This window comes from Odontesthes bonariensis, chromosome 19 (assembly GCF_027942865.1).
Source record: "Odontesthes bonariensis isolate fOdoBon6 chromosome 19, fOdoBon6.hap1, whole genome shotgun sequence".
In the NCBI taxonomy this organism is placed as follows: domain Eukaryota; kingdom Metazoa; phylum Chordata; class Actinopteri; order Atheriniformes; family Atherinopsidae; genus Odontesthes; species Odontesthes bonariensis.
Window position 1 is genome coordinate 8,198,964 of NC_134524.1, and position 27,759 is coordinate 8,226,722.

The 27,759-nt window shown below is 39.6% G+C and overlaps 3 protein-coding genes across 3 annotated transcripts; all 3 read right to left on the reverse strand.

Annotated features, from left to right (window-relative positions):
* Positions 1 to 2,493: 2,493 nt before the first annotated feature.
* LOC142368664 (uncharacterized) lies at positions 2,494 to 8,636 on the reverse strand. The gene is made up of 18 exons (XM_075450867.1): positions 8,539 to 8,636; positions 8,323 to 8,435; positions 8,044 to 8,117; positions 7,838 to 7,960; positions 7,415 to 7,510; positions 6,469 to 6,612; positions 6,253 to 6,381; positions 6,129 to 6,166; positions 6,017 to 6,051; positions 5,122 to 5,916; positions 4,971 to 5,042; positions 4,775 to 4,877; positions 4,559 to 4,671; positions 4,295 to 4,368; positions 4,089 to 4,211; positions 3,670 to 3,765; positions 2,725 to 2,868; positions 2,494 to 2,637 (listed from the first exon to the last, which is right to left on the reverse strand). The coding sequence occupies exons 1-18, from the start codon at positions 8,568 to 8,570 to the stop codon at positions 2,494 to 2,496; spliced, it is 2,448 nt and encodes an 815-aa protein (XP_075306982.1). The 5' UTR covers positions 8,571 to 8,636.
* Positions 8,637 to 12,435: 3,799 nt separating this feature from the next.
* On the reverse strand, positions 12,436 to 14,744 carry LOC142369418 (ubiquitin carboxyl-terminal hydrolase 47-like). Its single transcript, XM_075451782.1, has 6 exons — positions 14,539 to 14,744; positions 14,336 to 14,438; positions 14,124 to 14,236; positions 13,195 to 13,277; positions 12,992 to 13,114; positions 12,436 to 12,477 (listed from the first exon to the last, which is right to left on the reverse strand). Exons 1-6 carry the CDS (start codon positions 14,552 to 14,554, stop codon positions 12,436 to 12,438), a joined length of 480 nt encoding a protein of 159 aa, XP_075307897.1. The 5' UTR covers positions 14,555 to 14,744.
* A 3,821-nt stretch (positions 14,745 to 18,565) lies between these two features.
* LOC142368665 (uncharacterized) lies at positions 18,566 to 22,180 on the reverse strand. The gene is made up of 5 exons (XM_075450868.1): positions 22,091 to 22,180; positions 21,099 to 21,194; positions 18,920 to 19,063; positions 18,703 to 18,831; positions 18,566 to 18,607 (listed from the first exon to the last, which is right to left on the reverse strand). Exons 3-5 carry the CDS (start codon positions 19,034 to 19,036, stop codon positions 18,566 to 18,568), a joined length of 288 nt encoding a protein of 95 aa, XP_075306983.1. The 5' UTR covers positions 19,037 to 19,063; positions 21,099 to 21,194; positions 22,091 to 22,180.
* Between the last annotated feature and the right edge of the window lie 5,579 nt (positions 22,181 to 27,759).

The window sequence follows — 27,759 nt, forward strand, 5'->3', positions numbered from 1 at the left end:
ATTCTCCAAGGCAATCTTCATTCTTGCAAACTCTCTGGGGTCTGGTGAGGTAAAACTGGGGATGGTGGGCTTCGGCCCCCTGTATGTGGTCTCTCTCTGTGGCTCATTAGAACAGGGTATTTGGAGAAATGAAGAATCTCTACCTGCATAAGAAGGTGCACTCTGTTGTGGTGTGGCTGCATAGTACGGGCTATAGGGCAGACCACTATGGGGTTGGGAAACTCTGAGATGACCGAAATCTTGTGGTAGGTTTCCTTGGGAGCTGAGTGTCGGATATTGTAGCTCCTGGTATGCTGGGGTATTGGTTGGGAGTTGGTAGTGTCCATAACCACCACTGTATACACCTTGAGGTGGATGAGGCTGGAATAAAGGCTGGTGGGCTGCTGGCTTGGGCTGTAAAGCAACCATCAGGCTCTGGAACTGTTTACGGAGCTCAGCGTTCTCTTGGCGTATCTCTTTGAGAGCAGCACTAAACTCTGGAACGTGGTTGGTCTGCTGCTCCAAGGTGACTTGGTCCATAGACTGGCTAAGGTCCTGTTCTTGTTCCTCACCATCCCTCAAGTTCATCATGTCGGAGCTCTGGCTAATTGGTGGTGATGGAGATCTTATGGTTGGACGCTCTGATGCTCCCAATGCGGCTGTAACTGCTGTCCGTAATTTACTCTGAGCCCCAGGTCCACTTAGGTCATAATCTGATAGGTAGGAAGGCATTGACGTTTGCCGTTTGGGTCGAGAGTCCATTGCTGCTGACTCTGGGTTTTGCATCCTAAAACAGCAATCTGCTCATCCGGCTCGAAGGACCATTAAAAGATAGTTCATGTAATTGTGCTGGTTGGAAGGTTCAAATCACTGTTGTGAGTCCGGTTAGAACTCCAAATAAAGCAGTCTCAATCCAGTGTGTTTACTTGACTTAAATTTGCTGTTTATTCCTCACTTGACAGAACTGTAGGTGTGTGGTTCTAGAACATAAAGAATAATGATATAACATCAATGTCTAAATAAGTCCAAATAACTAACAAATTATATCACAGTTACATTTTGACTGACTGCAACATTAATAATTCTTCTAAATAAAAGTAACACATGAAAACCCACGTTGATAGCTCTCAATAAATGTGCACATGAACAAGCCTATCAATTAGGAGTAAAAATGTGTATATTCTGCTAAGTAAACTACATTCTTAACTTTGCAAGGTTACTTACTTTCTTTTTCACGCACACAAATCAAAATGAGGTGGCAAATGAACTGTAAACAGCAAACTAAACAACACAAACTTAAACTGTAAACTCGCGGTGCAGCTCGTTTCTCATCTCTCCTCTCTCTGGTCTGCACGCAGCTCACTGACAGTCTAGGCTCCGCCCCTTAAAGGGCCAGCATGACAGTCCCATTTAGGCAGCCTTTTCCACAAGAACCTTTCATAAAAAAGGCAGGCAGAGATTTAGGTGGCTAAATATTCAACATATTGACACTGATCTGATTTGGATCAAAAGCAGCCTATAGCCTATATCTAATTAGATTTTTTTTTTTTAAAAAGCTGGATGTTTTTTTTCTCAAATCTGTAAATCAGCGTTGACAGAAAGTCTTTGTTTTCAGTCCAACACTGAAGCCAAAGATCTTTTTTTTTCACACACAACTGAAAAATAAAACATAGAACCAAATACAAACATAAAACATCTAAAGTATGCATGTGAAATTCTATTTCCTCACAGTTAAAACTTAAAATGATCCAATAAAGGAAGAATATTCTCAAATGAATGAATGAACAATCATTATTCTTGCGTACATTTCATATGTAAAACTTAAAATCATCTCTCTTTTTCAGCATTTTAACCAAACAGGAAGGGATGGACAGTATAATTACTGTCAACCAAACTGATCACAATGCAATCATAGAAACTCAACATATTAACCTAAAATCACAACTAAACACATTTACTGCTCTGCTAATGATGTTGAAGGGTCTCAGACAAATACAGTCCAAATATGAAAATATATGAAAATCTAAACATTCAGTTTCTTTCTTTTAGTTGCTCTTCTGTTCACATTGTACTGACTCCATGTTGCTGCTCCCTCAACTTCTTTGTTTCCTGTTGTCTTTGCATCATGATCACGCTGCTTATTGTTGTCTCTGGTATCTTCCTTGAAGGCTTCAGAAGTGGAAGAAGTCTCTGCAGCAGCAGCTAGAGAGATCAACCAGAACACAGATGATCCACTCAGACCAGGTCATACAGTCACTCAGAAACTCAGCAGCTAACTTGTCTTTAAGGTTTATCATCTTACCTTTCCTGTAGAACAGCAGGTAAGCATCCCGGGACCTGATGGGAGTGAAAATAAGGTGAGCTCATTGTCTTATTCAGCAAATGTGTGAATGGAGAGAAAGATGAGAAGTTACCTCTCAGTGAAATTCAATTGGAATGGTTGGAAACTAAGCTGTACAACAAGAACAGAAAAAGTGTTTAATGATGAATGTATTTTTTGTGATCTTTTGTGCATTAACAATAACTTACCAATCTGACTCCACTGTCATTGAAGTGGTACCACTTCTCATCATCCTGGGACCTGATTGTTACTGTGTAACGTCCATATTTCAGTACACCAGCATGTTCCACAAATGCATACAGCTCATATGTCTGACTCTGATAATCAGTGAAGAAAAGATAAAGTAATCAGCAACAGGAATAAGACGATCCAACATTTTTAAAAAGATATTCATTGTAGTGTACCTGAGCTCCACTTGGTGGTATCTGTAGTTTGCAGGGAATCCTCACACTGTGATTCATCTTCACATAGTTCATGTAACCGTAGTCAAACTTGAATCTCTTCAACATCAGCATCAAAACTTCTGGTTGATGCTTTATTTCAAATTTCTAATGGAAACACACAAACACTGAATTAAAACATGACAGTTTGTAGCTCTCTTCAGGCGAGTAATACGTTCAGTGGACATTAAACTATATGCAGGGTAATGGATGCAGTGGGGGTTGAATCATTTCTGGTCATCTAGATGAACAAACACATCTTAATCGGACCATAACAGACCTAACAGTGGAAAAAAGGTTTAAAGTTTAAAATGATTAAAGGCAATGAACTGATGAAACACAGACAGGAAGCAAACGAGCAGGTGAAAAAGGACAGAATATCTTCAACAAAAAGGAAAGCGATATCACTCCTGTTGTAGTGATTGTTGCTGAGCTGTTCATTAACTGAATGCAAACACATATATAAATAAAGCTAATAATAATAGTAATATAATCATCATTAACTGTCGGCCATTAAATAAAAAGAAAGCTTCTGGTGAAAAAAATCGTGTCCCTTCCTCAGTGTTTGACACACAGTTTGAGGAGCATTGTTGGAAAAACTTCAGTTTCTGAATAATAACTGAGCGATACAGTTTTATAATTACATGTGAACACAAAGTGATGATATCAGCCTGTTTTAGTGCCACTATTTCTATGGCAACAGAAGCAGAAAGCAGCAGCTGGCCAGTCTCATCACAATGATCAGTGCAAATGTTACTGTGGGACAACAGAGAAGACTTTGTAGAAATGTCATATTTGCTTTTCTGCAGCATAACAGAGACAGTTACACAATAATATAATGTGACAATATATTCATCCTGGAATAGACTCAACTTCTGTTTTTACATCACAGTAAAATCATCAAATTACCATCGTAGCATCAGATTTGGCGTCACAACGATCACAGAACAGCTGGTTTGACCCACTGACATCCGCCTCACTGAAGAAATCAGCAACACCATCCACCTAAAAAACACATTTAGTTACTTTTCCCTGAAATTTGTTAGAAGATTTAAAAAAATCTGGTTATTTTCTCAGATCAAAACAAACTGCATTTCTCAATGAAACATTAAACACAATTTGACAGATTTCAGGAACTAATGTCAGTGATGTTTTATGTAACTGTGACTGAACCAATAGTTATCTGGATATGATGACCTCACTGAGCAATGTATGTTATGTTCAGTCTCATCAGTATATCCTGTCAATGATCTAATTTACTGAAGATGATCGACTGCAGTGATGGATGGATAACCTGCCCTGGGTGAATGTAAAGTCAGATATCTTACCACTTTGTAGTCTCTGTCGGATCCCACCAGTTCAAGAGGTAGACTCCAAAATGGATCATCAGTGCTCGTCTCAGTGCCACATTTAGAGCATTTGCTCTTGTGTGTCAGCTGTCCCTGAAACAGCTGAATAACAACAACACAGAGCCTGTTAGCATGATGCTATCATTATGCTAACAGATCTGTTAGATTTAATGTGAGGTCTATACCTTTGATGCCCCAGGAGTGCTCACATTTCTCAGGATGTCCTCAAAACACTCAGCAGCATCTCTCTGTTCATACACTTGAGAGGAAAAAATATGAACTTTATCTGTAGTTTAATATACTTGAATCTAGTTTTCATTTATCCAGAAAACTAGCACAACTCACTGTAACTTAAAGGAAATTTCACATCTGTTTCTATATTTGATATGAATGGCTTTAAGTATTTTTCCATCATCTCAGTCCTTCAGAGTGAGGTGAATGTCTTATACCTCTGGTGATGCCCAGCTTCTTTGTGATGTTGTTAGTTTCAGCTGGACGTTCCTTCAAGTCCTCAAAGAGAGTTTTAAGATGTTTATCAAGAGACTGATCGTCACAGCGGTTGCTATGGAAATGAAACACAATCAGACGTGAGAAACACAGAAGTGAACAGTTATCTCTGTTTGGTTCAATGAAACGTTTTACTGAGCCTGAGTTTTACAGCAAACCTTTCCACAGCTTCTCTGAAGTCTTTGGTCATGAACAGCACCTGCAGCACGCTGTTCAGGTGGCACGTTGCTCCTTGGTTGTGCAGCCCGTGGTACTTTTTGCCTTGATGGAAGTAAGTGTCAGATATGCATGTTAGCTGCAGCGCTGTTTTTAAAAGATGAATGACAAACTGAGCCAAAAGGATGTATATCTTACCAGAGTGGTGATCATGTTGAGACGTTTTTCTTGGGTCCAAGGAGGAAGCACCTGCTCCAGATTTACTACAAACTGATAAGTTTGATGATGAAACAAAAACAGATGCAGGACAGAATGAATGTATGTGTGTGGATTCCTCATGACTCCTCACCCTTCGTTGTTTCTCTGCCAGCCTTAACATCATGAACATGTTGCTCATTGTTGTCTCTGGTGTTGAATTTGGAGGCTTCAGAAGAAGACCCTGCTCTGATGTTTGGAGTCAAAGTGTCTGCAGCACCCACACCGTCTCCTCCACTGCTCCCTCTCTGATCATTACTGAGGTCACTTATCCTCTTCATTTGAGTTCCTTCCCTCTTTTGATCTCTCTTCATCTTCTCCTCGTCTCTCTGTTTTTCATCACGAGTCTCTCTGTTTTGAGCCTCTCTAACATTCACTCCTCTTTTCTCTTCAGTTTTCCCTCTGTTTACATCGTCCTGACTCCCAGCTGCTGCCCTCTGATCATTATTTTTGTCTGTTTTGTTAACATTGTGACCATGTAGCTCATTGCTGTGTCCGGTAATGTTTTTGGAGATGGCTGAAGTGAACCTTGCACTGCTTCCCTGAGTCAAAGTCTTAGTTGCACCCTCATCCTCTCCTCCACTTCTCAGTGTCTGATTATTACTGAGGTTACTTTTCTCTGGCATTTCAGCTCCTGTTCTCTTTTGATCTGTCATGATCTTCTCAACTCCCTGTTTTGCCAAACTATTTCCTCCACCTCGATCCCCTCTAACATCCACTCCTCTTTTCTCTTTAGTTTCCCTTCTGTCCATCTTGTACTGACGCCCTGCTGCTGCTCCCTTAACTTCCTTGTTTCCTGTTGTCTTTGCATCATGATCACGCTGCTTATTTTTGTCTCTGGTATCTTTCTTGAAGGCTTCAGAAGTGGAAGAAGTCTCTGCAGCAGCAGCTAGAGAGATCAACCAGAACACAGATGATCCACTCAGACCAGGTCATACAGTCACTCAGAAACTCAGCAGCTAACTTGTCTTTAAGGTTTATCATCTTACCTTTCCTGTAGAACAGCAGGTAAGCATCCCAGGACCTGATGGGAGAGAAAATAAGGTGAGCTCATTGTCTTATTCAGCAAATGTGTGAATGGAGAGAAAGATGAGAAGTTACCTCTCAGTGAAATTCAATTGGAATGGTTGGTAACTAAGCTGTACAACAAGAACAGAAAAAGTGTTTAATGATGAATGTATTTTTTGTGATTTTTTTTGTGCATTAAACATTAACAATAACTTACCAATCTGACTTCACTGTCATTGAAGTGGTACCACTTCTCATCATCCTGGGACTTGATTGTTACTGCGTAACGTCCACATTTCAGTTCACCAGCATGTTCCACAAATGCATACAGCTCATATGTCTGACTCTGATAATCAGTGAAGAAAAGATAAAGTAATCAGCAACAGGAATAAGACGATCCAACATTTTTAAAAAGATATTCACTGTAGTGTACCTGAGCTCCACTTGGTGGTATCTGTAGTTTGCAGGGAATCCTCACACTGTGATTCATATTCACATAGTTCATGTAACTGTAGTCAAACTTGAATCTCTTCAACATCAGCATCAAAACTTCTGGTTGATGCTTTATTTCAAATTTCTAATGGAAACACACAAACACTGAATTAAAACATGACAGTTTGTAGCTCTCTTTAGGCGAATAATACGTTCAGTGGACATTAAACTATATGCAGGGTAATGGATGCAGTGGGGGTTGAATCATTTCTGGTCATCTAGATGAACAAACACATCTTAATCGGACCATAACAGACCTAACAGTGGAAAAAAGGTTTAAAGTTTAAATTGATTAAAGGCAATGAACTGATGAAACACAGACAGGAAGCAAACGAGCAGGTGAAAAAGGACAGAATATCTTCAACAAAAAGGAAAGCGATATCACTCCTGTTGTAGTGATTGTTGCTGAGCTGTTCATTAACTGAATGCAAACACATATATAAATAAAGCTAATAATAATAGTAATATAATTATCATTAACTGTCGGCCATTAAATAAAAAGAAAGCTTCTGGTGAAAAAAATCGTGTCCCCTTCCTCAGTGTTTGACACACAGTTTGAGGAGCAGAGTTGGAAAAACTTCTGTTTCTGAATAATAACTGAGCGATACAGTTTTATAATTACATGTGAACACAAAGTGATGATATCAGCCTGTTTTAGTGCCACTATTTCTATGGCAACAGAAGCAGAAAGCAGCAGCTGGCCAGTCTCATCACAATGATCAGTGCAAATGTTACTGTGGGACAACAGAGAAGACTTTGTAGAAATGTCATATTTGCTTTTCTGCAGCATAACAGAGACAGTTACACAATAATATAATGTGACAATATATTCATCCTGGAATAGACTCAACTTCTGTTTTTACATCACAGTAAAATCATCAAATTACCATCGTAGCATCAGATTTGGCGTCACAACGATCACAGAACAGCTGGTTTGACCCACTGACATCCGCCTCACTGAAGAAATCAGCAACACCATCCACCTGAAAAACACATTAGTTACTTTTCCCTGAAATTTGTTAGAATATTTAAAAAAATCTGGTTATTTTCTCAGATCAAAACAAACTGCATTTCTCAATGAAACATTAATACTTTCACAATTTGACAGATTTCAGGAACTAATGTCAGTGATGTTTTATGTAACTGTGACTGAACCAATAGTTATCTGGATATGATGACCTCACTGAGCAATGTATGTTATGTACAGTCTCATCAGTATATCCTGTCAATGATCTAATTTACTGAAGATGATCGACTGCAGTGATGGATGGATAACCTGCCCTGGGTGAATGTAATGTCAGGTATCTTACCACTTTGTAGTCTCTGTCGGATCCCACCAGTTCAAGAGGTAGACTCCAAAATGGATCATCAGTGCTCGTCTCAGTGCCACATGTAGAGCATCTGCTCTTGTGTGTCAGCTGTCCCTGAAACAGCTGAATAACAACAACACAGAGCCTGTTAGCATGATGCTCTCATTATGCTAACAGATCTGTTAGATTTAATGTGAAGTCTATACCTGTGATGCCCCAGGAGTGCTCACATTTCTCAGGATGTTCTCAAAACACTCAGCAGCATCTCTCTGTTCATACACTTGAGAGGAAAAAAATGAGAAGAATGAAATATGAACTTTATCTGTAGTTTAATATCCTTGAAGCTGGTTTTCATTTATCCAGAAAACTAGCACAACTCACTGTAACTTAAAGGAAATTTCACATCTGTTTCTATATTTGATATGAATGGCTTTAAGTATTTTTCCATCAACTCGGTCCTTCAGAGTGCGGTGAATGTCTTGTACCTCTGGTGATGCCCAGCTTCTTTGTGATGTTGTTAGTTTCAGCTGGACGTTCCTTCAAGTCCTCAAAGAGAGTTTTAAGTTGTTTATCAAGAGACTGATCGTCACAGCGGTTGCTATGGAAATGAAACACAATCAGACGTGAGAAACACAGAAGTGAACAGTTATCTCTGTTTGGTTCAATGAAACATTTTACTGAGCCTGAGTTTTACAGCAAACCTTTCCACAGCTTCTCTGAAGTCTTTGGTCATGAACAGCACCTGCAGCACGCTGTTCAGGTAGCATGTTGCTCCTTGGTTGTGCAGCCCGTGGTACTTTTTGCCTTGATGGAAGTAAGTGTCAGATATGCATGTTAGCTGCAGCGCTGTTTTTAAAAGATGAATGACAAACTGATAAGTTTGATGATGAAACAAAAACAGATGCAGGACAGAATGAATGTATGTGTGTGGATTCCTCATGACTCCTCACCCTTCGTTGTTTCTCTGCCAGCCTTAACATCATGAACATGTTGCTCATTGTTGTCTCTGGTGTTGAATTTGGAGGCTTCAGAAGAAGACCCTGCTCTGATGTTTGGAGTCAAAGTGTCTGCAGCACCCACACCGTCTGCTCCACTGCTCCCTCTCTGATCATTACTGAGGTTACTTATCCTCTGCATTTGAGCTCTACTTGTGCATTGATCTCTCTTCATCTTCTCCTCGTCTCTCTGTTTTTCATCACGAGTCTCTCTGTTTTGAGCCTCTCTAACATTCACTCCTCTTTTCTCTTCAGTTTTCCCTCTGTTCACATCGTCCTGACTCCCAGCTGCTGCCCTCTGATCATTATTTTTGTCTGTTGTGTTTACATTGTGACCTTGTAGCTCATTGCTGTGTCCGGTAATGTTTTTGGAGATGTTTAAAGTCAACCTTGCACTGCTTCCCTGAGTCAAAGTCTTAGCTGCACCCTCATCCTCTCCTCCACTTCTCAGTGTCTGATTATTACTGAGGTTACTTTCCTCTGGCATTTCAGCTCCTGTTCTCTTTTGACCTGTCATGATCTTCTCAACTCCCTGTTTTACCAAACTATTTCCTCCACCTCGATCCCCTCTAACATCCACTCCTCTTTTCTCTTCAGTTTCCCTTCTGTCCATCTTGTACTGACTCCCTGCTGCTGCTCCCTCAACTTCCTTGTTTCCTGTTGTCTTTGCATCATGATCACGCTGCTTATTGTTGTCTCTGGTATCTTTCTTGAAGGCTTCAGAAGTGGAAGAAGTCTCTGCAGCAGCAGCTAGAGAGATCAACCAGAACACAGATGATCCACTCAGACCAGGTCATACAGTCACTCAGAAACTCAGCAGCTAACTTGTCTTTAAGGTTTATCATCTTACCTTTCCTGTAGAACAGCAGGTAAGCATTCCAGGAGCTATTGGGAGTGAAAATAAGGTCAGGGACAGACATTGTGTTTTCATGCCTTTGTAAACACTTTTTTTCTGATCGACCATATAGACAGATGATGAAATGTATGAACTTATGAAATGAATGTATGAAAAATGTATGAACTGGCAAATGTGTGAATGGAGAGAAATATGAGAAGTTACCTCTCATTGTTATCCACTTGGAATGGTTGGAAATAAATCTGCAGATAAAAAGAATGATCATTTGTTTCATAACAACTATTTATTTTGTGCTTTAACATTGATTTTTTTTAAACATTTTTTAAAGTTGCACTGAATACGTACATATGTGCCTGTGATATCACTGAAGTTGTGCCACTTCCCATCATCCTGAGACTTGATTTTTACAGAGTAACGTCCACCACTCGGTGTACCAACATGTTCCACAAATGCATACAGCTCATAGATCTCACTCTGATAACCAGTGAAGAGAAAATTACAGAAATCAGCAACAGGAATAAAACAATAATGAATTATTAAAAAGATATTCAGTATAAAGTACCTCAGCTCCTGTATGTGGCATCTCTAGCATGTAGGGAATCTCCACATAACGTATGATTTTCACAAATCTTCTGTAAATGTTGTCGAACTTAAATCTTTTCAGCTGCAGCATCAACATTTCTGGATGATGCTTCACTTCAGATTTCTAATGAAAACACACAAATATTGAAAAATGATCTACGTATGATTCACTTTGAGCATTTAAGAAGTACAGCAGATATAAAAGCATCACTGTGAGATGAGGAACTCAGACACTATGAACATTCTTCCCACATCAAAGTGCTCTGCAAAATGTGAAAGATGAATGTAGAAATACTTTGTTTAAAGATGTCAGGACACAGGCCCAAAGTCCATACAGCGTCACAGCAACATGTTACGTCTCATCAAGTATGTTAAATTTAGTAATGTTCACTGTTTTATGTTCAAGCACCTCCTGTTTTATTTTGTACTCACCTTTTCCCTCTCGTTTCATGCCCTGACTTCCTCCCTTTGTGTCAGACCTCACAATCGCTTGGTGCTATTTTCTCTCCCTTCGTATCACTGCGTGCTGTGCAGACCGAGCAGCAAACACCGTAACAGGTGCAGCTAACGGCAGGCGGCAGCACGCAGTGATACGAAGGGAGAGAAAATAGCACTAAGCGATTGTGAGGTCTGACTTTTTCCTGGAGAATGATTTTGTGATGCAAATGTATTACTCTTTTGAACGCATATTGTTTTGAGAAGCAAAACGCTTTATTTTTGTGGCCCCAGCCAACTAGCCGGACTACTTTCATCAACACCAAAACGAGGCTGGAACTCGGCTCACAGAACGCAGCAGGGGGTAAGAAAACGTTCATAAATGATATTGCTTCTATGGGATGTTTGTTTGTTTGTTTGTTTTTATTAGATCACCATTAGCTTTTGCTTTTAGCAGCAGCTATTCTTCCTGGGGTCCTTCCAATTAATCATTTACAGATACAAATATCAGCCACACAGAGTGGCGGTAAACATGACATACGTGATAATATTCCTAGGGTCCTTCCAATTGACAATTAACAACCTACTACATACATAAAGGATAAAACAAAAATACAAGAGAAAAGAAATAACACAAACAATACATAAGTGTTTTCCTCATAAATTATCGCTAAAGGTTACAAAACATAAATAACGTAAGAGACAGAGACAGCACAAGAAAAAAGGAGAAAAGAAAGAAGAAAAAAAAAAGTTGATATTCATATAATAATTTTTGATTTGTATTTTAAAAGCATGAATATTTAACTGAGTAATGTTCTGAGGCAGTAGGTTCCATTGATGCATTGCCCTATACATAACTGAACGTTGCATTGTTGTCTTGGATCTAGGTAAAGTGAAACACCCTCCAACTGCATGTTTTGTTGAATGAGTATGAACCAGTGAGCTAAAATGTCATACAGCTTCATGTCAAAAGAGGCGAACTATCCCTTTAATCCCTCCAGCATGATCTGCTGTCAGATCTCCTCCCAGTTGGACATGGCTGAAAAACCTCCAAAGAGAAGCTACCAGGAGACGTCCTCATCAGATGCCTGAACCACCTCAGCTGACTCCTTTTGATGCGGAGCAGCAGCTTTGCTCTGAACTCCTTCTAGATGAACTCCTCATCCTCTCTAAGGTTCAGGGAGACCAGACACCCTCGAAAACAAACTCATTTAAACTATTTGTATCTGCAGTCTCATTTCCTGAGTCTCAACCCAAACCCAAGCTTCAGCATCAAAGGTCCTTTCTACAGGACTGTGTGCACATCTGCAGAGTCTGAATTAGTGTGTGTTACTGTGGGACACCAGAGAAGAGTTTACAGAAAAGTCAGATGTAGTTTTACTTTGTAATGTAGTGATACAAACACTTGGTACAAACATTTTGTAAAAAAAAAAAAGTCAACTTCTGTTTGCTTACATTAATTTAATGAACTCTAAATGCTACCACTCTGAAATCATCAAGTTCACTTCATACAAACATGTGTAATAATATAATGAGTCTGAACTCACCACTGTAGCATCGGTTTTGGCAGCACAACAATCACAGAACAGCTGGTTTGGCCCTCTGACATATGACTCTCTGAAATACTCAGCAACACCATCCACCTGAAAAACACATTTAGTTACTTTTCCCTGGCCACATAGAGACAAACGAGATACACAAGCACGCTCACACTCACTGTTCGGGACTCTTTATCTCAGGATCTCAGCAGGAGACCACACCGGGTGCTGCTCCTGTCAGCTAACAACAGGAAACTGAGGCTACAATTCACTCAGGCTCACCAGAACTGGGCAACAGAAGGTTGGAAAAACGCTGCCTGGTCTGACGAGTCTCCATTTCAGTCAAATTAATTTAAAGCAATTTAACTGAAATTTAACGTTTAAACGCAAAATTAGCTTTTCAGGCAAGATTAACGTGCACAAGTATAAACGCGTTAACGGATATATGTGTGTGTGTATAGGCCTATATTTACAATTAATAAATTAATTAATTTTGACAGCCCTTGTGTGTGTGTGTGTATATATATATATATATATGTACATCCCTTCATGACTTCTAGGGACAATTTATAGATAGATAGATAGATAGATAGATAGATAGATAGATGGATAGATGGATAGATGGATGGATGGATGGATGGATGGATGGATGGATGGATGGATAGATAGATAGATAGATAGATAGATAGATAGATAGATAGATAGATAGATAGATGAATGTAATGTGATGTATTGTCAGGTATCTTACCACTTTGTAGTCTCTGTCGGATTCCACCAGTTCAAGAGGTAGACTCCAAAATGGATCATCAGTTCTTGTCACAGAGCCACATTTGGAGCATTTTCTCTTGTGTATCAGCTGTCCCTGAAACAGCTTAAGAAAGAAACCAATAAGCCTGTTAGCATGATGCTCTCATTTAACTTAGAAATCTGTTAGATTTGATATGAACATACCTGTGATGCCCCAGGAGTGCTCACATTTCTCAGGATGTCCTCAAAACACTGAGCAGCATCACTCACTTCATCCCATTGAGGAGCTAAAAATGAGGAGGAGGAAATATTAACTTCATTGTAGTTGAATGTCGTGAATCTGGTTTTCATTTATTCAGAACCGGACACAAGCTCACTGTTCTCCCCATTAAATGAGTGACTGCAAAAACACCTTTAAAGGTTATTTTCTCAGGAACTCCATCCAGCAAAACTTATTCACTGACATGCTTCCTGCTTTTCTAAATGTAGGATTCTGTGATTAGCTTCCAGTTTAGTGTGTGTTCCTGCTGGAGAGGAAGATGCTGACAAGTTCAAATAGAGAATGTCTGCAAGTTCTGGATTCCAAGGAAATCCATGCATTAAATCATCACGAGTCATCAGTATGCATTAGTGTCACGCCACGGGACTCATGTTTTAAGTTTGATGTTTTAGGTTACGTTTTGGTTTTCAGTTCATGTCTTGGTTTTGAGTTTTAGTCTTGCCATTGTTTTTCCCCTCACTTCCCATGCTTGTTCATTAGCCTCACTCACTTCACCTGTGTTTTCCCCATCAGCTGCACTCATTCACAATCACTCCCAGCCCTCTATTTAGTCTCCAGTCTCCCCTGTCTCTTTGCTGATCTTTGCCTTGTTTGCCATACTTACCTGACCTACCTTACCTCCCATGATACCTGTTATTTCCTGCCAAACTAAGTATTTATTTATCCTATTCCATGCCAAGTTCATTGTTTATTTTGTCACAGTTAGTTTTTTGAATCCGGCTTAGCTGCGCCTTCTGTTTGATTTTTTTGTTGTATGAAATAAACCAAGTTTTCTTTTGAAAGTTCTGTGTCCTACCTTAACCTTCCCCACACCCTACCTGACATAGTGCCCTTTTTATAGTGTTTATTGTACCTGATTTGATGCCGAGCTTCTTTATGATATCACAGGTCTCAAATTTCTCTCTCTTCAAGTTGTCAAAGAAGGTCTTGAGATGATTATCAAAGGACTGATGGCCGCAGCTGTGCCTATAAAAGTAAATACAGTCTGACATGAGAACACAGAAGCTCACAGTGATCTCTATTTGAGCTGATAGAACATTATAATGTGAAAGCTTTACAACAAACCTTTCTACAGCTTCTCTAAAGCCTTCGGTCCGGAATAAAACCTGCAGCACGCAGTTTAAATGTGTCGGCGCTCTTTGAGTGTATAACCCATGGTTCATGGTGGCTTTAAGGAGGCAATCATCAATTATTCATGTCAATTAAAGGATTGTCTTTAAAAAAGATTCTGCGTTTGATAAACTGAGCTAACAGCACTTATATCTTACCTGAAGACTGATACATTTTGATTCCGTTCAAGTTGAAATCTTCAGCCACATTCTGTCCTGGGAAATGATTTGTTGGATCATGAGACAAACAGAGCTGCAGGACAGAAAGAGGACATCTGTGGGACCTTAGCTCCAAATGAAAGAGTCACTTACAGACTCTGTGAATAACTGCCCGCACACGTACGCAGCTCATCTGCCTCCAAACACTTCGGGATACTTTCTTTTTCATTTCATGTCACAGCCGCTGTTATGCTGCATTCAACGTCTGTCGGAAACAATAGGCATCATAATGTGCGAGCCAATAGAATTTTGACGCCTTATATTTTATTAAAGACACGTTTTGCTTTTCGTGAACGAAATTACATTTGATTTTACTTTTGCTCACCATCCATCAACAGAAATCCTCAAACTTAAAGGGGCACATACTGAGTGTGTGGGAATAAATATTGTGCTACAATGGAAATATGTACAGTGCCACCTGCCTTTGTTTATGTGGTGCTGCTGCCATCTGTCTTTGTTATGTGGTACTGCATTTGTGGTTCTCCTGGTGTATGATTACCCACTGTAACTTGCGGTCTCTTGTTTACAACATGAATAGTCAAGTATACCAACACCATTGTGTCCTCGTTCATGAAACACTAATATGTTCAATTATGGAAGCGGGATGGTTGTTATGGAGCAAGTTTTTTAATCCAAAAATACAAATATACATTAAGTTCAGTCATAAAGTTTTTCTGAGTCCATCATCAGAACCGAAAGTTTGTTGGAAACAGCCACACCCATCTGTATTCCTGTAAATGTGTAACAAATGTTGGAAACGAAACTCAGCTATCAGTGCACTGCTTAAATGACTCAGCTCAGACAATAAAATCAAGACTTTGCTTAAATTTTTTCAGGGCTTGGTCTACTGTAATCATTAATACATCTTAACCTTTTCTTATGAAGTTTCAGAGGGATTTATATTGTTAAATATGAATATTCTGTTTTACTTGGGTTTAATTCACTAAAACAAAAATGAAGAAATGACTGAGAATCATGCAGAAGGCAGAGTAATTTAATAATTCAAGTTTCAACAATCAGTTGTCAATACTTTAACCTCAAAGGGCATCCGTAAATAATCAAACCCAGTGAACTATGCACAAACTGCTCTTGTGATAAGTTACTTTAGAGAAAGGTTTGAGACATTGCTCCTGAATTCCAATTTATAATGTTTTCACATCTGTGAACAATTTCAAACATCAGATCTCCTCACAGGATTCAATGAAAGACTGAAAGCTTCAGTGTTTGTGCCAGCAGACCTTTCCTGAAGCATAATGCTGATTATATTATAAACTCGCCAAGAAAGTGAAGATTCTTTTAGATCATTCATATTGTGAGCTAAAGTCTGATGTCTCCGGTTTGAATTCAGAAATAATAGACCCTTCAAATGACTGTCACATCACATACCTACTTTAAAATTTAAATCATTGTTAACTTTTTTTAAAAAAACTAAATAACCTTCTTAAAATCAGAACTTATGGTGTTCTTCGTACAAATGCATGGACACAGGGTTGTGGATTTACAGTTTTATAATTATTGTACTAAAATACTGGCTCATGAAAGAACAACGGCTCATTAGAGGACTGTGGGGGACCACGTTGAGCCAAGAGGAGACACAGAAAATTATTAGAAAATAAGGGTTTTTTATGTAGCCCAAAAATCAAATTCCAAAAATACTGAGCTCATAAAAAAGGTCAAAGAAACTAAACTGAACTCAGGCAAAAATGTGAACAAACTATCTGCACAAACAAACATAACTGACCTAAAAAAAGAAATGACACACAAGGGTATATATGCTGGCTGATCAGACCAGTAACACACACACTAGGGGTAACTAAACAGAATACAATCACCAACTACAACAAATACCACCTTACAGCCAAATGTGTAAATAAACTAACCACCCAAAAAATAAAAGCAAAAGTCTAACACTTTAAATACAAAATCACTTAAATGGGAAAACTTATTTAAACTAAAGAACTCAAAGTCTCCTCCCCCTCCAGCAGGAACTGGTGGTACAGTCCAATCAGTTGAATCAGTCCAATTAGTGTTTGTATGCTCAGCTCTGGCCAGCATCTTGTCAGGCAACTCCCAGGGAACAGCAGGTAAATACCGGTAAAAGAAACCGAATTAAACAAACAGAAACCACAGGTTGAGAAAAGATAGATAAGTAAACTAAATGTGCATGCTTTCCAAATAGAACAAATGTATATTTAACCCAACCAATAAACATTTTATTGGAACTAAAGTTATGTGTGAAAGAATACATAGGAGAGTTACTGACTTTAGAGTGTGGCCATGGGTTTGGCCATCACAAGGACATAGAATCAAATGTTAATACAAACTGTCTCGTCTGTCTTGTCTGTATCTGTGATGGACATGTCCAGGGTGCCCTGACAGCTGGGATAGGCTCCGGGCCCCCGTGAGGAGTTGGATTAAGCAAGTATAGAAAATTGATGGATGGGCATCATAAAAACAAGTGATTTGACAGTAATTGAAACTTTAGCTCTAATTTGCTAATGCAACTGCAAAGTGAATAATTAAGACAACACAATAATCTTGAACAGTTACATGTGTTATTGTGGTCAAAGTTTTTCTTCCTCTCATTCCGTCTCTGATGACTGTTTCTGATTCAGTGTCAGGAGGAACCGAAGCAGAGGACCACTTTTCCTCTTCTTTTATTTTGTCCCTTTTTTCTTCTCCCCTTATTATTTAATGATTGAACACTATCAGCTTCTTTTATTTGTGTATTAAGTGCGACTTCTTCCTTTTTCCCGTCGTTTGACTCAGATAAACTCTGTGTCTCGGCACTGTTTTCCACTTTTCCAGCCATGTTTCCCTCACAGCCTTCCTGTGGATCTGCTGAGTCTTTCAGACTAAATTTGCCCAAATAAACTACCAGAGAGTCCAGATCACTGACCTTTGGATCACATTCTGCTTCAGCCTTTTCATCCTCTGCTGTTTCTTTCGTCACCTCTCCGCTCATTTCTTGCCTCAGATCGCTGTTTAGACTAACTTTAGGATCACTGTTCTGATCCACTTCTTTCACACCACTTTGCTCATGTGTTATGTATTTAGAGTTACCGACAACCTGTTTACAAGGCGGATTATTCCCTGAGGTGTTTTCTTGGCCATCACTCTCATCTCCACTGCTCTCATCATTACTGAGGGAAATTTTCCTCATAGACCTGTGACTCCCTTCATACACATATTGATCTGTCTTCATCTTCTCGTCATCTCTCTGTTTTTCCACTCGAGTCTCTCTTTCCGGATCCCCTCGAACATTCATCGCTCTTTTCTCATCAGCTCCCAGAGTGTCCACACTGCAAGAATTCACAGCTGCCGCCTCCTCGTTCTCTTTTCTTTCTTTAGTCTCTTTGTTGTGACCATGCAGCTCATTTTTGTGTCTGCTGTTGTGTTCAGAGCTGTTTAAAGTTAACTCTGCGCTCCTGTCACGTGTCAAAGTCAGAGTAGCGCCCTCATCATCTAGTCCACCATTCTGTGTCTGACAGAGTTCACTTTTCCTCTGCACTTGAGCTCTAGTTGTGCTTTGATCTGGCTTGATCTTCTCCTCATTTCTCTGTTTTTCCTCTTTATTCCTTCCATCTTGGTCTCTTCTAATATTAATTTCTTTTTTCTCTTCAGTTTCCCGTCTGTCCACATTGTCCCTGTTATCTGTTGCCTTTACATCATGGTCATGTTTCTCACTTTTCTGTCTGGTATCTTGGTTGAAGGCTTCAGAAGAAGACACCTTTCTGATGTCTAGGCCCGAAGTCTCTGCAGCAGCAACTAGAGAGATCAGCAAAAACACAGATGATCCACATCATACAGTCACTCAGAAACTCAGCAGCTAACTTGTCTTTAAGGTTTATCATCTTACCTTTCCTGTAGAACAGCAGGTAAGCATCCCAGGACCTGATGGGAGTGAAAATAAGGTGAGCTCTTTTTCAAACTAAGCAAATGTGTGAATGGAGAGAAAGATGAGAAGTTACCTGTGAGTTATATCAGTTCTGAATGGCTGGTGTTGAACCTGCACATGAAAACAATTTCAATTTGTTTCATTACAACTATTTATTTTGTGCTTCAGCATTGATGATTTTTTTAACAGTAACACTGAACACGTACCGATGTGACTGCGGTGTCATTGAAGTTGTACCACTTCCCATCATCCTGAGACTTGATTGTCACAGTGTGATATCCATATTTCAGCCCACCAACATGTTCCACAAATGCATACAGCTCATAGATCTCACTCTGATAACCAGTGAAGAGAAAATGACAGAAATCAGCAACAGGAATAAAATAATAATGAATTATAGAAAAGATATTCAGTATAAAGTACCTCAGCTCCTGTATGTGGCATCTCTAGCATGTAGGGAAACTCCACATTACGTTTGATTTTCAGATATTGTCTGCAAATGTTGTCGAACTTAAATCTTTTCAGCTGCAGCATCAACATTTCTGGATGATGCTTCACTTCAGATTTCTAATGAAAACACACAAATATTGAAAAATGATCTACTTATGATTCACTTTGAGCATTTAAGAAGTACAGCAGATATAAAAGCATCACTGTGAGATGAGGAACTCAGACACTATGAACATTCTTCCCACATCAAAGTGCTGCAAAATGTGAAAGATGAATGTAAAAAAACTTTGTTCAAAGATATCAGGACACAGGCCCAAAGTCCATACAGCGTCACAGCAACAACACTGGAGCTTTAAGTGTTCACTTAGTACAAACAAGCAGTGTTGTGCATGAACGAGTTCAAAAGAACGCGTTCATTGAACACGCTCATTTTTTTGCGAACGTTGAACTGAACGCAACACGTTTTTTAATAAAGAACTTGAACGTGAATGAGTTCACATTATGTGTCATGAACGGCAGACATCACTGTAAATGAACGTTGGAATTTGTTTTCCATTGAAAACTGAATGACATCTGTTTTCTCTTTTGAAACGCAACGAGAGAAATTCCTCCCTCCTGTATTCTCGCTGGTGCCGCTTAAATCATGTATCACCAGACAGAAATGGTTTTGACATTGGGTGCGCAATGCATTGCGGGCAACGTAGTGTCCGGCTGAGAATAGTTGAATAACATACTGGCTTCCGCACGACGTTACCCATGATGAATTGCGCGCGGAGGGCTGGAGGAGCGAGCGAGAGAGAGTGAAAGCGCTGCAATTAAAAAAAAAAGGCTAGTGGAAGTGATGGCACGGAGACAGACACCGATTCTCCTTCTGAACATTTAAAACAATTTTACACTCTTGCAAACCAAGACCCCGACGGCAAAAATCTTACTTTTCTGTGTAAGATATGTCCACCTGCGCAGCAAAAACAAGTTAGGACATCAACAACGTCCTTCTCGAATTTGAAACGGCACATTGAGTTAAAACATCCCATCCAGTGTGTATGCATATATGCACGCCCTCGAGGGTCATAAGGGAGGAAAGGGAAAAAAGACCCCGAACGCAAATGACACAGCCAACTGGTCTACCTTGTCTGTACTGCTGCAAGTTTCATCACCTGGTAAGAAACCCACAATTGCAGTGTCATGAGCAAATGTCTACAATGAGCAGTTTCAAAGAACGTATAGTGATTTCTAGCTCGTAGTGTGAAAAAAAGTATTTATTTGAATATCTCACGAAAAAAGTAAAATGAACTGAACTTTGAACTAGTTCAGAATTAAAATTGTGAACTTTGAACGTGAACTGTTCACTTTGAGCATGTATGAACTGAACTTGAACTAGTTCAGAAAAGCTGTGAACTGGCACAGCACTGCAAACAAGGTTAAGTAGAACACAGATTCAGTTTTTCTGTGTTTAGTTTAGACTCTGCTTCAGACTGAAGAAGATGCCTGATTTTACAGATTCATCAATCATGTATAACTAAGCTAAGTGTCCATTGATCCATTCATTTTCTTCCACCTATGCATAGAGAAGGGAAGTCCTGACTTTCCTCTCATCAGCAACACCCATCACATGAGGGATATATAATACCTCCAGCATGTTCTGGATTCGCCACAGACTCATTCTCTCAGCTGCTACCCAAACACTGTGACCATCGGTGAGGGGTGGAACAAAGATGGATCACTGAATCAAAAGCTTTAAGCTCCCTCTTCACCACAATGGTCCGTTGCAACACTCTCACGACAACATGGATGCTTGTTTAGAGGAGAGACTTTGCAGAAGAAGCTCTGTTATCCACACCTGAACAATGTACTGTACACTGAATACATGCCCATGCATAGGACACTTCAGCACAGGGGACAGAAAAGGTCCTTTCTACAGGACTGTGTGCACATCTGCAGAGTCTGAATTAGTGTGTGTTACTGCGGGACACCAGAGAAGAGCTTACAGAAAAGTGATGGAATCATGTAATGGGACAAAAAACTTAATCCTATAAAAGACTCAACTTCTGTTTGCTTACATTAATTTAATGAACTCTAAATGCTACCACTCTGAAGTCAGCAAGTTCACTTCATACTAACATGTGTAATAATATAATGAGTCTGAACTCACCACTGTAGCATCAGTTTTGGCAGCACAATGATCACAGAACAGCTGGTTAGACCCACTGACATGTGACTCTCTGAAATACTCAGCAACACCATCCACCTGAAAAACACATTTAGTTACTTTTCTCTGAAATTTGCCACAAGATTAAATAATCAGGTTATCATCTTAGATCAAAACACAGTGAAATTCTCAATCACTACATGAAATACTTCCTAAATTGAACACATTTCAGATGCTAATAGAAGTGATTTTCTTATGTAAATGTGATCTGACCAACAGTGTGCTGTCCTTGTGCAGATATATAATAATTAATATCAACAATATTTAAATATATATGTTTAACCCCTTAACGCCTATTGTCGCCTATATGCTACAAACCATAGCCGGAGTAACCGTTGACTCCAAATTGACCAGGATGCCTGTTGTTGCAAATTTGCAACATACCAAAAATTCTATTTATTTTTTGTGCAAAAGTGAAATGAATAATCTCAGCATTATTTACCATCTACTTAAAGGCTAAAAAACACACAATTTTTTTATTTTTATATACAGCTATAAATATTCAGGCGTTAAGTATCTGCACCATCGACACTATCCACCTGAAAAATACATTTTGTTACTTTTCTCTGAAATTTGCCACAAGATTAAATAATCAGGTTATCATCTTACATCAAAACAGTGATTTTTTAATGTAAATGTGAACTGACCAAATGTATGTTGTCCTTGTGCAGATATATTAAAAATACTCTACAGAATGCATCCTGTGGAATATCACTGAAAAAGGCAGACTGGGACCCTGTAAGCACTCGTGACCTGTCCGAGATGTAACCTCCATCTCATCCTATGACAGCTGGGATATGCTTCAGCTCTCAAACAACCCCAAAGAGGATGCAGCAGGCATAGAAAAAGGATGGATATGTGGCAGATTGGAGTGGACTTAGAAGTCTCTCTGGATAAAAGCGTCTGCTAAATGAATGTAATGTCAGGTATCTTACCACTTTGTAGTCTTTGTAGGATTCCACCAATTGAAGAGGTAGACTCCAAAATGGATCATCAGTGCTCGTCTCAATGCCACATTTAGAGCATTTTCTGTGTTGTGTCAGCTGTCCCTGAAACAGCTGAATAAAAACAACACAGAGCCTGTTAGCATGATGCTTTCATTATGCTAACAGATCTGTTAGATTTAATGTGAAGTCTTTACCTGTGATGCCCCAGGAGTGCTCACATTTCTCAGGATGTTCTCAAAACACTCAGCAGCCTCACTCTGTTCATACACTTTAGAGAAAAAATATTAACTTTATCTGTAGTTTAATATCCTTGAAGCTGGTTTTCATTTATCCAGACAACTAGCACAACTCACTGTAACTTAAAGGGATAGTTCGCCTCTTTTTCTACATTTAATACGAGTGGTCCCCATCGACTGAGTGGTGTTAAAAGATCATTTGGACAACTTTCATAATCATTTTGTTAACTGCTTTAGGCAACTCCATCCAGAGCAACTTGCTGGCTGGAGTGTTTTTTTCCCCATGTTTCTTTGTGTGTGTGACTCTGTGGGTAGCTTTTAGTTCAGTGTGTGTTTGTGCAGGAGCGTAAGAAGCAAACCAAATGAAATTGTTAATGTCTGCATGTTCTGAGTATAAACAATAGCTAACAAGCTGACACCTTATATGGTTCCTTAACAAGGTGAAATATGATCTTTATCAAATAAAGTCTCTCTTTCAGCCCAAAACTGAGGAGACGATCATCGGTCCTTCAGAGTGTGGTGAATGTCTTGTACCTCTGGTGATGCCCAGCTTCTTTGTGATGTTGTCAGTTTCAACTGGACATTCCTTCAAGTCCTCAAAGAGAGTTTTAAGTTGTTTATCAAGAGACTGATCGTCACAGCGGTTGCTATGGAAATAAAATGCAAATCACACGTGAGAAACACAGAAGTGAACAATCATCTCTGTTTGGTTCAATGAAACATTTTACTGAGCCTGAGTTTTACAGCAAACCTTTCCACAGCTTCTCTGAAGTCTTTGGTCATGAACAGCACCTGCAGCACGCTGTTCAGGTAGCATGTTGCTCCTTGGTGGTGCTGCCCGTGGTACTTTTTGCCTTAAAAAGAGGTAATCCTCAGTTATTCATGTAATTTACAAAACTGTCTTTAAAAATGTTCTGCAAGTGATAAACTGAGCTGACAAAACATATATCTTACCTATACAGCCTTTGGACTTGTCTGGAGGTTGATCCATTTTGATTCTGTTCAAGCTGAAATCTTCAGCCACATATTTTCTACTAAATGATGTGTCGGATCATTCGACAAACAGAGTTGCAGCACAGAATGAAGACATTAGTTTGATCTTACCTTCGAATGGTTGTACACTTAGTGAAAAACTGCACACACATCAGCTTTGTAGTCCTTCAAAAACAGGTGAGGGAGTTTCTTTTCCACATCACGTCACACCTGCTAAAATGCTGCATTCAATGTTTGTCCGAAACCGTAAACACCTGACAGATATCACTGAAGAATGAGCCAGTAGAATTTTGGCGCTTTATATTTGTTATTACTGCACATGAAGATAGTTTTTTTTGCTTTTCATGAACAAAATAACATTATTCTATTCTTTCTCGCCATCTATTGATATCAGTTCTCAAAGAGGTCATATTAAGCATGCTAATTTGTTCAGTTAAGCAAGCGGGATGATTGTTATGGAGCAAGTTTTACAACAAGTAACAACAAGTTCACACATATAGCTTTTCCGAGTCCACCTTCAAAAAGTTTGTTGGAAACGGGCACACCCATCCTGTTGGGAAATAAAACTCAGCTATCAGTAAATTGTGCAAGGGACTCAGCTCAGTCAATAAAATCAAGGTACATTTCCAACTCATTCACTGGGGTTTTATTCAGGGCAATAAATCTTCTGTTTTGTTTTAGTTTAATTCATAGAAACAACACAGAAATGACCAAGAATCACGGAGCAGGCAGTTAAACTTAATAATCCCAAATAACAGTTTCATCTGGGTTCTCCACCTTTCTCCCACCGCCCAAAAACATGCAGGCTAGGTTAATTGTTGACTCTAAAATTGTCCCCAGGAATGACTGCGAGATGGATGGTTGTTTGCGTCTGTGAGGCCCTGTGATGGACAGGCGACCTGTTCAGGGTGTACACTGCCTCTCACCCAATGGCAGCTGGGATAGACTCCCATCCATCCATTTCCTCACTTAATTCAATCCAGGGTTGACTGTCACATCACACATATATACTTTTATATGTGTGTCATTGTTAACTCTTTTTTGTTAAATAATTAAACTAAATACCCTTCTTAAACATTTTAACATTACATTTTCATAATTATTAATAATAATAATAATAATATTATTTGTAAAGCACTTTCAAATCAAAGTGCTGTACAGGCAGTTAAAATAGCATATAAAAAAGTTAAAAACACTCATGACACATAACACAAGGTGAACAAGTGGGTCTTTAGCTTAGCTTTAAAAACATCCACAGAGCAGGCCTGTCTTATATCCACAGGAAGACTTTTCCAAAGCTTAGGAGCCCGGAAGGAAAAAGCTTGCTCTCCGACAGTCTTTTTTCTGACCTTAGGGACATTCAAAAGGCCAGTTCCCTGAGATCGAAGAGCACGAGAAGGTGCATTAATGTTTAAAAGATCATTCAGGTAAGAGGGTGCCATACCATTTACAGTTTTATATGTCAACAATAAAACTTTAAAATCAGCTCGAACCTGACAAGGAAGCCAATGAAGAGAGGCCAGCACCGGGGTAATGTGCTCAAATTTGCCTGCTCTGGTCAGAATACGAGCAGCAGCATTCTGCACCATCTGTAGGCCTCAAAAACATTTTTTAGGCAATCCTGATAGAAGGGAGTTACAATAGTCTAAGCGAGAGGTGACAAAGGCATGGATGAGGACTTCAGCATCCTCAAAAGACAGGATGGACCTGATCTTAGCGATCTTTCTAAGGTGGAAAAAGGACACTTTGGTTACCTCCTTTATGTGTTTGTCAAACACAAGAGTCTGATCAAATAAAACACCAAGATTTTTCATTTTGTCGCTACAGTGAATAACACAATCATTCAGAGACAAAGTAACATTCTCAAATAGGTTATGCAGTTTTTGAGGTCCAATGACCATCATCTCTGTTTTTGCAGAATTAAGGAACAGGAAATTTTTTGAAAACCAGCTCCTAACTGCTGAAAGACAGACCTCAAGTTTGGACAAGTCATACCCATTTTCCAAGGTTACAGGTATATACATTTGTAAGTCATCCGCATAACAGTGGAAACAAATTCCAAAAGAGCGTAATAGATGACTAAGTGGTGCAAGGTAGAGGGAGAAGAGCAGGGGACCCAAAACAGACCCTTGTGGAACCCCATATCTGACTGTACAGGACTCTGACAGAACATTATTAAACAAAACACGTTGAGATCTGTCAGGTAAATAAGACTTCAACCACAGCAGCACCTTGCCCGAGATGCCAAAATAATGTTCGAGTCTTTCCAACAAAATACAGTGATCAACCGTATCGAAAGCAGCGCTGAGATCTAACAACAAAAGAAACGATGCACGACCTGCTGTTTTTTTAATTGTGTAGCGTTACCGGGTATTTATATACCTATTAAATATAAGGAATTATGAGATGTTCTTACAGTCTCAAATAAACCTTACCTCGAATTTAGGGGGCACCACCAACCTAGGTTTTGACTTAGTTTTAAGTCACAGTCAGGTCGGAAAACTGTTCAAAATCTTACGATCCTGGTGTTAAATTAATATTCAATTAATATTCAGTCTCATATCTCGCTACTTTCGTGAAGTTCTCGTTTGGTTGGACAGACATTACGTAAAGAAAGCATACGACACAATCTGTGATTATAACATATATATAGATATATGAGCTGTTTATTACATGATATGATCTTAGACATGAACCTTTAAACAAACAGGAGATGCATGGAATATGGGTGATTATATAAAACACTTAGTGAATATAAAATAAAATATGGGGAATGGGAAGATACTGGATTTATTCAAATAGTTTGGGTTGGCTGACTATTTGAATCTAAATACTGTACTGACATTTCGGATTAATTTATCATTCTGTGAAAGCCTCGAGACATCCATCAAACCCACTTTAAGGTGAAAACGGGTCGGTCTTACTGTGCTGAAGTTCTGTTCAGTCGTTTCGGACCAATGGTAGCGGCCACGCGGGTCCGAGGGGATTTCTCTTCCGCTCTCTGGGCCTTCCTGGCTGTCGTGGCTGACTTTAGCGGACTTCTCAGTTGCTTCTTTCACCGGGAAACGGGGACGATGATGTCGAGGGCTTTACTGTGGGATGATCAAATCCATCGTTGTGTCAGAGTTGGTCCGTTGCTGCTTTCTCTGATGAAGTGAACTTAAGTTCACAGAAGATTAATAAAAGGTTGCTTGGAGTTGGCTTTCTTGGTAGGAAAAGGTGATGATGGCGTGAAACAGGTTGGTTAGGACGTGGATGGCGAGGGACGAACACAAACACGTAAAACGTGCATCTTCAGAGTATTTCAATCTGTTTCTTTGTTCGGGTCTTTCTTTCTCGTCTCCGGGGTCTCACTGGGTTCTGGAGGGTCTCCTCCGGTCGTCCGCTGCATCGTTATCCACACGTCCTTCCGCTCTCTCTTGAGATTATGGGAAAAACTCCCAAACTCCGGCGAGCTCTTCTCTTCTGCTTAAACCATTTCTAAAAGTCTATGAGCAGCTGTTTTCTGCTCAAATCTTCTTCTGAAACTCTGGGTTGGAACCCTTCTGGAACAAGATCCAGGGCACCAGAGGGCAAGCGCAGACGCCTGAAGCGAGCCAGCAAGCACGAGCGCCAGCGGGGAAGAAGGCAAGAGAGCAAAGACAAAGAGATTGAAATACTCTGAAGATGCACGTTTTACGTGTTTGTGTTCGTCCCTCGCCATCCACGTCCTAACCAACCTGTTTCACGCCATCATCACCTTTTCCTACCAAGAAAGCCAACTCCAAGCAACCTTTTATTAATCTTCTGTGAACTTAAGTTCACTTCATCAGAGAAAGCAGCAACGGACCAACTCTGACACAACGATGGATTTGATCATCCCACAGTAAAGCCCTCGACATCATCGTCCCCGTTTCCCGGTGAAAGAAGCAACTGAGAAGTCCGCTAAAGTCAGCCACGACAGCCAGGAAGGCCCAGAGAGCGGAAGAGAAATCCCCTCGGACCCGCGTGGCCGCTACCATTGGTCCGAAACGACTGAACAGAACTTCAGCACAGTAAGACCGACCCGTTTTCACCTTAAAGTGGGTTTGATGGATGTCTCGAGGCTTTCACAGAATGATAAATTAATCCGAAATGTCAGTACAGTATTTAGATTCAAATAGTCAGCCAACCCAAACTATTTGAATAAATCCAGTATCTTCCCATTCCCCATATTTTATTTTATATTCACTAAGTGTTTTATATAATCACCCATATTCCATGCATCTCCTGTTTGTTTAAAGGTTCATGTCTAAGATCATATCATGTAATAAACAGCTCATATATCTATATATATGTTATAATCACAGATTGTGTCGTATGCTTTCTTTACGTAATGTCTGTCCAACCAAACGAGAACTTCACGAAAGTAGCGAGATATGAGACTGAATATTAATTGAATATTAATTT